At 42.5% G+C, this 13,044-nt stretch overlaps 2 protein-coding genes across 16 annotated transcripts in view; one reads left to right on the forward strand and one right to left on the reverse strand.

The window, feature by feature from the left end:
* SRPK2 (SRSF protein kinase 2) overlaps nucleotides 1-4,295 on the forward strand; it is a 218,683-nt gene extending 214,388 nt beyond the window's left edge. For all 15 annotated transcript variants that reach the window (XM_074340602.1, XM_074340605.1, XM_074340601.1 and 12 more), the window contains one exon: nucleotides 2,689-4,295. In XM_074340602.1, the coding sequence (XP_074196703.1) occupies nucleotides 2,689-2,873 (185 nt within the window). In that variant the 3' untranslated portion in view covers nucleotides 2,874-4,295. The remainder of the gene's footprint in view (nucleotides 1-2,688) is intronic.
* Nucleotides 4,296-6,065: 1,770 nt separating this feature from the next.
* Nucleotides 6,066-13,044, reverse strand: part of KMT2E (lysine methyltransferase 2E (inactive)) — a 75,789-nt gene continuing 68,810 nt past the window's right edge. Inside the window, 7 exon segments of the mRNA XM_074340600.1 lie at nucleotides 6,066-7,971; nucleotides 7,974-8,913; nucleotides 9,762-9,859; nucleotides 10,035-10,160; nucleotides 10,249-10,337; nucleotides 11,138-11,424; nucleotides 12,427-12,990. Of these exon segments, the coding sequence (XP_074196701.1) occupies nucleotides 7,451-7,971; nucleotides 7,974-8,913; nucleotides 9,762-9,859; nucleotides 10,035-10,160; nucleotides 10,249-10,337; nucleotides 11,138-11,424; nucleotides 12,427-12,990 (2,625 nt within the window). The 3' untranslated portion in view covers nucleotides 6,066-7,450.

The raw sequence follows: 13,044 nt of genomic DNA on the forward strand, positions 1-13,044 counted from the left end.
ACTTCCAGGCCTTTTTTCCAAGTCAAGTTGTTGTCCTTTCAGTCTTAGTTGTGGAGGGCGCAGCTCAGCTACAGGTCTAGTTGCCGTTTTCTAGTCGCAGGGGGCACAGCCCACCCTCCCTTGCGGGACTCGAGGAATTGAGCGGGCAACCTTGTGGTTGAGAGGACGCGCTCCAACCAACTGAGCCATCCGGGAGCTCAGGGCAGCTCAGCTCAAGGTGCCGTGTTCAATCTTAGTTGCAGGGGGTGGAGCCCACCATCCCTTGCGGGACTCGAGGAATTGAACTGGCAACCTTGTGGTTGAGATCCCACTGGCCCATGTGGGAATCGAACCGGCAGCCTTCGGAGTTAGGAGCACGGAGCTCTAACCGCCTGAGCCACCGGGCTGGCCTGGGAAATTTTTTTAAATCAGTTTATAGTGCTGCTAATATGTATTGTTTTCATCACAATTATACAGATTTTAAGGCATCTGTACGGTAAAGTTGCTCTCTTTTCACTGAGGATTGTACTTAATTTGATGCCTGTTGATGGATTTTAGTTAGTGTAAAAACTGGCACTCCATTCCTGTGTTGTTCTGAGCATTTCCATTCTTTCCCAAATCTTCAGAGTAGTTATTGCCAGTCAGAATAGATGAGGTAAATAAAGCTCTCCCCTTCGCAGAGGATTTGTTGTAGCACGTTAAGCGGGAGCGTCCTCAGTTTGCTTTAGCCTTTAGCTCTGGTGAGATCAGCTGCCACTAGAAAGTCAGAGCAGCAGTGCAGGAAATGCAGAGAGAGAGAAACAAGCTCATGACGAAGCCGGTGTTTGCCGGTGCCTGCTCTCCGTCCTCATGGGCACTTGAAGGGTATGCTCGCCATCATGTGTAGCCAGAGTTTTGGCTTCTGTTCTTTTACTACCAAATACTATACCGTATCACTTTCCCGATGTTTAAGTGATAAAAAATAACACTCATCAAAGGGATGCACCATGGTTGTTGTTGTTGTTTTTTAACACCATTCTCCATTACTAGCTATTTGAAATTTTGCAAGTATATATTATTTTGCAGTGAGCATATATTGGGGGTGGGATGGTGGGTGCCAGGATCTGTTTCCTTAGGCAGGATTCCTAGAACTGAATTTCCAGGTGAAAGGATGGCCATTCAGTGAAGGCTCGGACCTTGTTCTCATGTAGCCTGTTTCCTTCCACAGGAGGGAACTCGCTCCTCTGAGATGGCAGGTCCCCTTCCTGTGTAAAAACAGCTGTGCCCTGCGCTGGAGCCGCGGTCACCTCTCGCAGCCTCATGTGGGCGCCAGAAGCTTAATTTACACGCCAACCCCTTTAACAGGAAACAGTCTCTAAAGACTTCCTTATTTAGAATCTGTGTCCATCATGGTTACTGTGTAGACACAGCAGTTCCTAGGAAAGAATATAGGCCCAAAGAAAAGGTCCTCATGCATTACAGGTCATTTCTTCTTTTGTGTTGGTAATTTTCTGTAATGCTCTTTTATTTTCTTGAATTAAAGAAAGAGGAGGGGTGTGTTTCTAATTGAGTTGACTAAATGGGTGAACCAGACCAAGTCCCTGAAAAGGGCTTCCGAAGCACATCACGAGAACGCTGAGCGTGTTGGTTAGATGGTAACAGGTGAAACGGGGGGGAGAACTGGCCCTTGCATGAGGTGTGCGCGTGGTGCTTGCATGCGTCGGCTCTGGGCCCAAGAGGGTGTGGGGAATGGTGTGCAGCTTGTCTGTGGGAGCTGCTGGGGCAGACACTTGTGGGGCACCCAGGGAGGCCTCTATTTGGCAGTGGGGTATCTTGTGAAAACTTCTAACGGTAGAGAAACCGAGTTATTTACAGTGAAAGTTATCCTGACCTCTTGGCAGTTTGGCTTAAAAATAACTTTTTCTCCCATTAGGAAAAAGGCTATTACAGGTACAGAGCAATTTACTAGCTGTGAGTCATTCTGTTGTGTCAGTCAGTGCTGTTTGTGTTGATACTGCAGGCGGCACATGGTGACAAGAATAACTTCAGGGTTTACAAACTGATGTCCTGATATCAGACTTTACCACAAACGAATGGCATTTGGTTCGGGTTGGTGGCTAGCTGTGCTGTCAAGTATTGTTGCCTCTAATTACTTGTGACTATTTACATTGAAACAAATTGAACTTCAGTTCTAAGGTCGCTCAAGCCACATTTCAAGTGCTCAGAAAGCTACACAGAGCTCGTAGCTACCGTGTTAGGCCGTCCAGATAAAGCACATCTCTGCAATCACAGAAAGTTCTCTGGACTAGCATTGTTCTCCAGGAAAAAAATCCCCTTTCCTTTGCATGCTAACATGCGAAAGGAGTTTAAATCGTGTGTATCTTAAAGTTTTTCTCAGCAAATATGCAAGTTGGAAAAGATGCCAAGTTGGAGTGAGGTGCCTGCAGCGGTCTTTGCAGATGAGAGCCCTCGGGGCGCGCGCCGCAGGCGCTGATTATTGAAAGAAACCTAGAACTAATGTGAATGAATTGTTCCCTTATAAATGAACGCCTGTTTACATGCGCTTGAAACATGACACACTCACATGTACACGTGATGACTGTTGTGTGAGGAGAAAAGCTGGCCTTGTGTCTGTCACACGCTGTCGAGCAGGTAGGTACCTACCTCACTGGCACGAGGCCGCCCGGCCTGGCAGCGGGAGTTTTCCTGACAGTGTGTTTCTCCCCGTAGGAGAACTGCGGCACATCACCAAGCTGAAGCCCTGGAGCCTCTTCGACGTCCTTGTGGAAAAGTACGGGTGGCCCCATGAAGACGCTGCACAGTTTACAGATTTCCTGATCCCGATGTTAGAAATGGTTCCAGAAAAACGAGCCTCAGCTGGCGAATGCCTTCGGCATCCCTGGCTGAGTTCTTAGCAGATTCTACAAATACAGCATTCTGAGCTAGCAAATGTTTCCCAGTACATTGGACCTAAACGGTGACTGATTCTTTAACAGGATTACAAGTGAGCTGGCTTCCTCCTCAGACCTTTGTTTTGCTTTGAGGTACTGTTGTTTGACATTCTGCTTTTGTGCACTGTGATCCTGGGGAAGGGGTAGTCTTTCGTCTTCAGCTTAGTAGTTTACTGACCCACTTTCTTCTGGAAACAATAACACGTCTCTAAGCATTGTTTCTTGTGTGACATTCAAATATCAATTTTTTTGAACGAAAAATACTTTCCCTCTTGTGTTTTGGCAGGTTTTGTAACTATTTATGAAGAAATATTTTAGCTGAGTATATAATTTGCAATCTTAAGAAATTATCAAGTTGGAACCAAGAAATAGCAAGGAAATGTACAATTTTATCTTCCGGCAAAGGGACGTCATTCCTGTATTATAGTGTATGTAATGCACCCTGTAAATGTTAATTTCCATTAAATGTGGGATGGAGATGCTGATTTCAGGAAAGCGACCCAGTCTGGAGGCTTTGTAGCCTGAGTTGCATGTAGCAGACTTTGCTCCAGGGAGTTGTGCAAACTTTTCATTCCGTAACGGTCCTTTTTCATTGGATTTCAAACAGAGTGGCTCTGGTTATGTCATTCCCTATACGGCACTTTAAAGAAAGAAAGGACATACTTCACATTCTCAAGTACGTATTATAGTTTAGCACCCCCCTTCCTGTTTTTGCATATTTTAAAAGTACTTTTAAGGAAAACCAGCAATTTCCCCTTAAAAATGCGATGGCCTAGTCCCATGTGGTGTTGCCTCGTACAAGCACTGTAAGTTAACTCGGCAAAGATTAAACTGGACGAGAGAAACATGATCGGTGTGTGAAATGAAATTACATGTATGTTGGGAAATCTTGCTCATCTGTCTAGAACCAATATTATCCAGTTTGCAGTGCAGTGGGCCGAATATTACTGTCTCAGAGGTAACAGCGATCGAGTTCATTCCGGAGGCAGTTTTAGGTGTGGCTACAATGTTTTACTAGCTTTTTGATTGTCACTCCATGCACTGAAGTTGAGAAAATGATTTCCCCTTGCAGGTTGCACACAATTTTGTTTATGCATTTCCTTAAAATTGTAGAAACCAGGACACAAACCATAGTAGGCAATACAATTTTAGAATGTAATAAATAGAGGTGTATTTAGCCTCTTTTAGAAGTGAGTGAATGCCAGTTGTTTTTTAATTTTACATTCATTGAGGTGCCTCGTTTTTCTTAACTGTCCATTAACATTGATCCATATGCCTTTGCAATAATTAGATTGTGAAAAGATAACAAGTATTGTAACAATAATCCATTGTTTGAGGTGCTTGCAGTTGTCTTAAAAATTAAAGTGTTTTCAGTTTTTTTCCCCAGACATTGCCTTGGTCATTGGCCTATATTTGAAGTGATAGAATCAACAAATGTGCTATCCTTTTAGTATAGTGTAACCAAAACTAAAGGGAAGACCAGCGTTGCTGTGGCAGGAAAGGTAGTTCTTCTGTAACATGAGTTAAGGCTTATTACAAGGATATAATTCATTGTTTTGTAAAGTAAAGAAGATGGATTTAGAAAAGATGCTGTAGTATAGATTTAATACCTAGAATTTCAGTGATTGTTTTTCATTCACGTTTCATCAAAAACATGAATTACATTTTGTTTGAGCATTGTGAATTTTCTTTTTCTTTTTTCAGAGTTTACTGTGAGGGAACAAAACACGTCATCTTTTAGGAGTTAGCATTATGTCACGTATCACTGAGGTCAAACATACTGTTCATTTAGGAAGTGTGCTTCTAAGTTTTTCTAATGAGGCTGTGGGTTACCATATAGATCCTGTGACAGGTGGTGGCAGTAGACCAGTGATGCCATCCACCATTTCCATAGGAACCACTCTTCTAAGAACTGCAGGGTACAATTATGTCTTCTCTGAGTCTGTAAGAATTTTTATTAGAGCTTTAGCACACTTGAATGAAAGTTGTCTAATGCAGTTTTCGCTGTTAGGAAATAAACTATGTTATTACGGATTTTTGCAAGGATCTGTCCCTTATGATAAAATAGCCTAAATAGTTTATTGTAAAAAAACAATTGTTCTAGAAGGAATCTTCATTTGTATTAGGGGTGGTGTGGTTTTCGGCAGCTCCTTGGTGGCTTGACGATGATGCACATGAGCCAAGAGAAGCGCTGATGCCGCGCACACTAGAGCCGGCTGGTGGAATGCCCGGTCTTTCCTCTCCCTAGTCCATGTGAAGTCTTCATGGAAATGACAAGCAGTGGATCACATATGTGATTACAGCAGATTCAGAAGCTGGCTGGAAATTAGAACTTGCCCAGGGCAGAAAAAAAGTGGATATAGGTGCTTCAAAAAAGCATACATTTTTTAGGTGAAAACTGATTTACTAACTTGCTTCTTCCTATAGCTGGATCATACATACATAACTAGTTAATAGAAAAAAAACAACTGTTTCTGCTGGAGTAGAAAACTTCAATTCAGTTTGTATTTACAGTTGAAATTAATTCTTAAATTCCACTTTTTTTCCACTAATTTTTTTTTAACGTTAATGAAATTTTGGTAGAAGACAGTATTTGAGAGTATGTATCCTTCATTAAGGAGTCAAAGAATTATATAAAATTCTTCAGTTTCTATAAAGCTTCTGTATACATTATGTAGTAAGAAAATTTAAAACTACGAGGAATTAAAAATCCTTCGAAGAGATATTGATATTTCACTATGCTAGTTAACTTTGTTCTGTTTGAAACTTTCAGGATGGATGGTAAAGCCATTTTTTCTTGGACATGAGTTGCTTTAGTGAATGCCATGAGAATTTTGTTTGATAAAGGAAAGGATGGTAAAGTTGACCTAAATTCTTTTAAAACTTGAAGCTGATTAGGAATGATTCCTAAACACAGCTGTATTAATGTACTATCATTAGCTAATTTTCAAAAGGAAATGGAAATTAAAAGTGTAAAACATGACCTACGATACTGCCAAATCTTAGTCATTTTAGTGTTTACTTTTTTCACCAATGCACAGAATTTGTATACTGTGCCAAATTGCCATGTAATTGGATGATGGAAGACACTATGACAAATATGGTCATTACTATTGGTTATGCTTAATTAATCCTCCTGAGAGGCAGAAGACAAAATAGTAAGAATTTTTTTATTTTCCCCAAAATAACTAGCATTTTATATTTCAGCAATAAAATGTTCACTTGAGAGGCCGTTTTCATTTCACTTGAGAGAGCTAAGAATAATGCCTTTTTCCTTTAATTTTGTACACAAAAGAAATTTTAAAAATTTCCCGCTACTTTTTAAAGTAGTATAGCTAGACAGTAAATGTTAATTTAAGGTTTCCAAATAATTTTGATTAATCAATAGGACATTTCAGTTATGTTTTAAAATGTACAAATTAGATTGTTCCTGTGTTTTTTAGGCAAACTACTCCATATTTCCGTATTTTCAAACACTTGTAAATTACAATCTATAACTTTTCTGTGTAATGCTTTAATGGTATGGGTTCATTTTGTATTCAAACATAATTCAATGTACAGAGCTCTGTCACCTCATAGTTTCTTTCTCATGGCTCTTGCTCCTGCCAAAATGACCAGCAGGAACATTACAAGAGCAGGCCTTACTACTGCCCCTGACGCTTGCTGGTCCAGCTGAGGTAGTAGTCGCTAAAGAAAATGGAAGGCTCCTTATAAACCATACTGGAAAATATAACTTCTAAAAAAACACTTGCTTAAACCCCAATCTCAGAAGTTGTACAGGACAATTTGGTAAAACTGACATAATTGTGATTTATTAACATGAATTAAAATGCCCAACCAGTGCTTCAATGTGACAGTATATTTAAAATAAAAAAGAAATTAAAGGCCATATACTGTACTACTTTCACAAAGATCACACAGTTTTGCAGACTTGTCATATGTACAATGCTATATATCAAATGAGAAAAGCTGTAAGCAATTATATATGCAAAAGAAATGCAGTATTTACAGTCTGTCAGGAGACATTAAAAATCATCTATACATTAAATTACATTTTGTTTGTAAATAACCGATAAAACAAAATGAGCCATGTCCACACCAAACTATAAAAATTTGTATTGTGTTTTTTTATATCTAAGATGCACTCACAGAGCTGCTGAAGGAAAAAAAATGAAAATCCTCATAGTGCCATTACTTAGGTTTGTACTTAATGCATATGTATAAAATAATATAGAAAACATCCACTAAATGAATTTTAACTGCAACAATAAAATTTAAAGGTCATGTAGCATCAATTCTACTGCCAGAAAAATAGCTGGAATGTTCACTTACAAAATAAAGATACCTACGACTGGTTTAATAGCACATTTTTAAAGGAATTTTAAAAAGCAAAAATGGGAAAGATACAATGAAAGCACTGGTTTTTTTTTTTTTTTTATACAAAGTTTCATGTACAAGCTTTAAAAAGTACCTTAACAGGTACATATGAAATATACAGTTTATCTTACAGAACATTTTAAAAAATGTTTTTGGAGTCCATTTTAATGCCACCCCGAACCATGGTAATTGTTCTGAAATGTTGGTGGCACCTGTGCTCTGTGAATTGGTATCTGTCCAGGTACTGGTGATGCCTGCTGAGGTCCCTGAACCCCGTGTGGCAGGGCCACAGAGCCCGGGTGGGGACAGAACCCTGAAGCAGTCGGTGTTGGAATACTGTTTGGTCCTTGGGGCTGGAGGTGAGGACCTGCGACCGGTAGTGGACAGTGTGGCCCCGTTCCCGACGGCTGGTGCTGGGCTCCGGGTCCCAGAGTGGTGTGGTGCGCGGCTTGTGCGGGGTACGGGGGCACGGCGGGGTGAGCACTGGAAGGGAAGAGGGGAGGTCCTTGATGGGGGGGATGGTGCCCGGCGGCCAGCACGCCGGCAGGCGGCGGCGGTGGGGGCGGAGGCGGGGCCGGGCTCACCACGTGCTGGTGCTGTGCGGGGAGGCCCGGGAGGCCGGGCGCGGGGTGCGGCGGCGGCGGGTGGTGCAGCGGCGCGGGCGCTGGCGGCGGTGGTGGCGGGGCAGGTGGTGGCCAGCAGCGGGGAGTGCATGTGCGCCCGGGGTGACGGCGTGCACCGGCCCCACGACGTGCGCCTGCGCCGCCGAGTGCTGCTGGTGGGAGCCGGGCGGCTGCACGAGGTGCGGGCCTGGAGCGGGCGGCGGCGGCGGGGGCGGCGGGGCCACAGCGGCAGCCGTCTGGTGGTGCACCGGGGGGTTCTGGGGGGGTAGGAAATGGCCCGGAGCCACGTGGTGACCCGGGACGGCTTGCTGGCCGGCGGTGCCTGGAAGTGCTTGGTTTGGTCCTGATGTAAACACAGTTTGCTGGGCGAGGCCGCCTTTAAGCTGAGTGTAGGCCTGGAAGTTGGCGGAGGGCTGCTGGCTCGGGTAGTAAGACGAGGAGGGGGGCGGCGGGGGCGGCGGGGGCGGGGCCGCGGCCGACAGGCTCGAGGGGGTAAACTGACTGTAAGTTGCCGAGGATTGTCCTGAGGGGGTCTGTGTGAATAACGCCGCCGGGCTCGCCTGCTGCGCACCGGCTGGAAGGTTCTGTGCTGCCGGATAGAAGTTTCTCTGCGGCTCCCGCTGAGCTGTCCCAACTTGAGGTGACTGGCAATGGTGCGGCCTGTAGGGAGATCCCAGCTGCTGGGCAGGAGGCTTTGGTGAGAGGTAACCGTGCTGGGCAGGCGTGTGGGGCGTGGAGGGCTTTGGAGGGTTCTCTGTGTGCGGGGACGGCGGGCAGTGCAACTTGAGGGGCGCCGAGGGCAGCTTCTGTGACAGCTGCTGAGGAGGGTGAGCCTTGGAAAGGGCGTGGGGGGGACTCAGTAGCTGCGGTGCTTGGAGTTCTGCTTTCAGGTGAACACCGTTCTCAGCTTCTGACACAGGAGCTGCTGCCTCCCAGTGGGAATCTGGTTTTGTGAGTATTTTCCCATGTGGCTGGGCAGGAATTACAGGTCCTGGTGAACCAGGCTATGAAAAGAAAACAGGTCACATAAGCTATTTACATAAATGTAAGAAACATTTTATGTACATTGAGGTTTGTTACACTGGTATTTAATGTTATTTTAGTACTGAGCAAAGGGCGTAGGGAATAAGCTAGGTTTGCGGAGTCAATCACAAAGGCACTTCAAGTTATGGTAATAAGTGTCAACTGAATTCCCTGAATTTTTACTGAAGACAGTTAAAAGAAATACTGGATTTTTTATATTAATCTGCCTTCCCCCCCCTAAGCAATGAAACATGTTTGGAAGCCTTACTCTGAAAGAACTCTAATAACCCTAAACACTTAGCAAGTGTCAGTTCCATAATTGACATTTCTATACCTAACCTAATGATAAACTGGTTTGGGTAAACTAGCTGCCCAAAACCATTTTGATCATAATACCTTTACATTGTTCAAATAATCCACATGCAAGAGTACCTACTTAAATACGTATAATGTTCTTTAAGGAAAAAGAAACTCAATCTCAGATTCCCTACTTTCGTTTCCAAAGATACTGCCGCACTCGGTGCTCACAGCTTTATGATCCATGATGGAGACAGCATTTGTTTTAAGTGAATGTCACCCGATCTTTTGTTTTTAGACAATTGGGTGGTTAAATATTTCATGAAAAGGCTGAATTTTCTAGACACCAATAGACTAGGGGTGGAACTCTTGGAGAAAATGGAAGCTATTGAAGTAGCACATTAAAGTTTGGTCAAATTCTGTTTGACAGAAAGTATCTAGAAATCACAAACAGATCCTTAGTACAGCGGAATAATCTGTGTGTGCCTGTTACCATGCACTTTCATCCACGTTCAAAGGTCAGTGTTATTACCTTGCTCATTTTTGAAGGGCTTTTACAAGTATTTTGAGAAGTATCTGGAGATGGACATTCATTGGTAGTCATGGGTTCTGGATTTTCAGGATCAGGATCTATAAAGCAGAAGAAACTTGTAGTAAATGTAAAATTTCATGATAAATACTGCCTTTTACTAACACTACAAAGCAATGTGCATTCTATTTAAATCAACTTTGTATAAAGGTTCCCTCCTTTCTGATTTAAAAAGGTATTTAAAACAATAACCATGATAGGTCATCTGCTACTGACCTTCCATAAGTTCACTGAAAGAAGGGACTGGGACCTTGGGTTGCAACTGGGGAATGTGATTTGAATGAGATGAAGGTGAAGACGGAACATGACTCGGTGAACATGGGACACAGGGTGATTCTCCCCCTAGAGATGAAGCAGACCCAAAGAGAACATTAGAACTGCAAAGTGATTAGCTGACTCCACTTTTTGGCAAAGGAACAAGCTCACTTACCACTGTCTTTATCTTTTCGGTGATCACTGAGAAGTAAAGCTCTCTGGTAACTCCTCTCTCTCACTTGCTCCACTGAAGTTGAGGCGGTCCTTTACAATAAAATCATACCATTAATTCAAAGAAGCTACTGCCGGCCAGGTTATTTAACATGATAGTGAAAGCATGTCCTCCCAGAGCAAAGCGTTCGCTCTTTTGGGAAAACATTTTCGTGCTAAGCTTTGAAAACAGCTCTTTTTCTTTCTACCAGTTTTCAAAACAGATTTTTATCCTCATTTATTTGAAGTGCTCAGTCAGACTCCATCCTTTTGTCTTAAACAATTTCATGGTGAAAAGGAGGTTGGAGGATAGTGATGAACATTCAGAATGTCACTTCAGGTTACTGTTTACAAATGACCTTGTGTCGGGATTGGACGCTCTCCGTAGGGGACCAAGGAGCAATGTGAACGTGGCCTCCTGCCCTTTGCCAAGTCCCACCCTACATCCACCTTCTACTCCTACTGAACAAACACTAAACTTGGTCTTTTAAGGTAACTGGTAAAGAAATTGCAGGCTGCTGACGGTGATAAAGGTTCTCTGGAGAGGAGTATTTATGTGAAAAATGTGAAAATTATCAAGGAGTAAACAATGAATCTATAACAACACAAGCAAATATATATAGCTGATTAATAACCCATCAGCAAAGAGGATCTTACAAATTTATGTCCACAGATGTCTATCTCAGCCTTAGGAGAACCAAAAAGCCCCAGGAAGATCGTTCACTAACAAAAGCTTATTCTTTTCAGAACAGCGCACTTCCAATCCTTGCAAACGCAGACTGCTTTAAGGCTAAGGTAGCTGCTCACTCCTGGTGGCTAGTCCTGAAGTCACAGTGAGGCCGAGGCGGGCTTACCACTGCACGGGCTCGTTCTTCTCGCTGGCGGACACGTCCTTGCCGGGGCTGCTGCCGCTGCTCTCGTCTGTAGCAGCTCTCTGCCCTGTGGCCAGTGCTGGTAAAGCCAGGCTGCCAGTGCCCTCTGCCTGCTCCCCACTGTCACTCCTGCTGACACACGCATCACCATGGCTGCTGCTCAGGTTCCCACTTGCATGAGGGGACACAGTAACCAGGGGAAAGTGTTCCGCCTTAGAGCCACTTTTCCTAGCTTCACGTTGTCTTTTACGGTATTCTAACAGAGAAACCTTAAGAAAGATAAGGAAAAGCAAGTCTTTTATTCTTGTTTTCTATGTCAGGGTCAATCTATTCCTTTTTTCTCTAAAGAGAATTACTATATTTACATTAGGAAAATTATGTAAAATAATTTGATTCTGAACAAATAATAACAATAATTAACAATTATCAAATGCCTGCTATATACCAAGCATTGTATATAGATGATTTATATACATTATCTCATTTAATCCTCACAACAACCCTATGAAATAGGTATATTAGCATCCCCATTTTACAGATGAGGAAATTGAGTAACTCACTCACTCAAGGTCACACAGCTGGTGAGTGTTGGAGCCGGGATTCGAACCTAGGTCTTATTTGAAAGCCCGTGCTCTTTCCACTATACTACATTGCTTCCCACAAAGTTGCCAACTGGACTCTGTTATAAAAATTAAAAGCACACATCACTAAAATTCTTTGACTTTTAAAGCAATAAGCCCATTAACAAATAAGTGTCGTTAATTTATCCCATTCCTCTGAAATAAGGCACTCACTATCTCTGCCAACCAAATAATGGTGGTACATCAGGGAATTTATTATTTACATAATACTTAGACTTTTCAAAATACTCGTATTTATATGTGTGGCCTAAATACTGAGGAAAGAGGTATTCTATATAAGGCTGCCTCTTCTATGTAAAAAAGGGAAGTAACACAAATATACAACTCCATTTCATTGGGAACTGGTTATCATTTTTAAAAGTTACTCTCTGGGTGAAATAAATTATCCTGAGGTTTAGATCTCTGAAACCTTGCTCCTTATAAGAATTTTCTATACTAGCTTGTTTTAATTCTCTGTAAGCATTTTCTAATTAACTGGGCATTTACAAAAGGTTTAAAAATGTACATATCAAAAATTGAACTTGAATAACTAACGTATGAATGCCTTACATCATTATAACTTCTAATAACCCTCAGAAATAGTATGAAAAAAACACTATTAAAAGGACTATAAATTGTTAAATTTGTAACCTTTTTCTTTTGTGGTGGGTTCTGGGGTGTACAAGTTCCGTCGATCAAATTGTCATTAACAGTCCGTCCGAAACCAGATACAAGCCCATCTTCTGACGTACAGAACACAGGTGTTTCCAGAAACATGCCTCTAGTATCATCCTGCATCAGGCACTTGGATTCACTTATTCGGAAGCCTCCTCCAACCTCCAACTGATGTGAGGGAGTCAGGTCCCTCAAGTTGGAATTTACTGAGAAGTTAACGCCTGTTCTGTCAGGACTCTTTACCCAGGAAGAATATATTGTACCCCGTCCAGAGTGAGTAGATTCCAGTTGGCTGTTAGAATCAGTCCTGTCATGTGTAGGTGTTTCCATGGTTTTATGTAAGGCAGTTTGCTCGATTGCATCAAGTCCCAGTTGAAGGTCTGACACAGATTCCTTTTCTCCAGGGCACTGCCTGTTGACTTCAGTCCTACTCCTAGGGCTGGTATAACCAATAGTCTTTATTTCTTGTAGACCCAGTTCAGTTAAACTAGAATTTCTAAAAGGCCCCAATGTTAACATAGTTGAAGATCTGTCATATCCCTGTTAACAGAATTAAAAAAAAAAAAAAAATGACAACATCTTGAGACTACGTAT

The sequence above is a fragment of the Rhinolophus sinicus genome, linkage group LG09 (assembly GCF_036562045.2).
Source record: "Rhinolophus sinicus isolate RSC01 linkage group LG09, ASM3656204v1, whole genome shotgun sequence".
Lineage (NCBI taxonomy): Eukaryota > Metazoa > Chordata > Mammalia > Chiroptera > Rhinolophidae > Rhinolophus > Rhinolophus sinicus.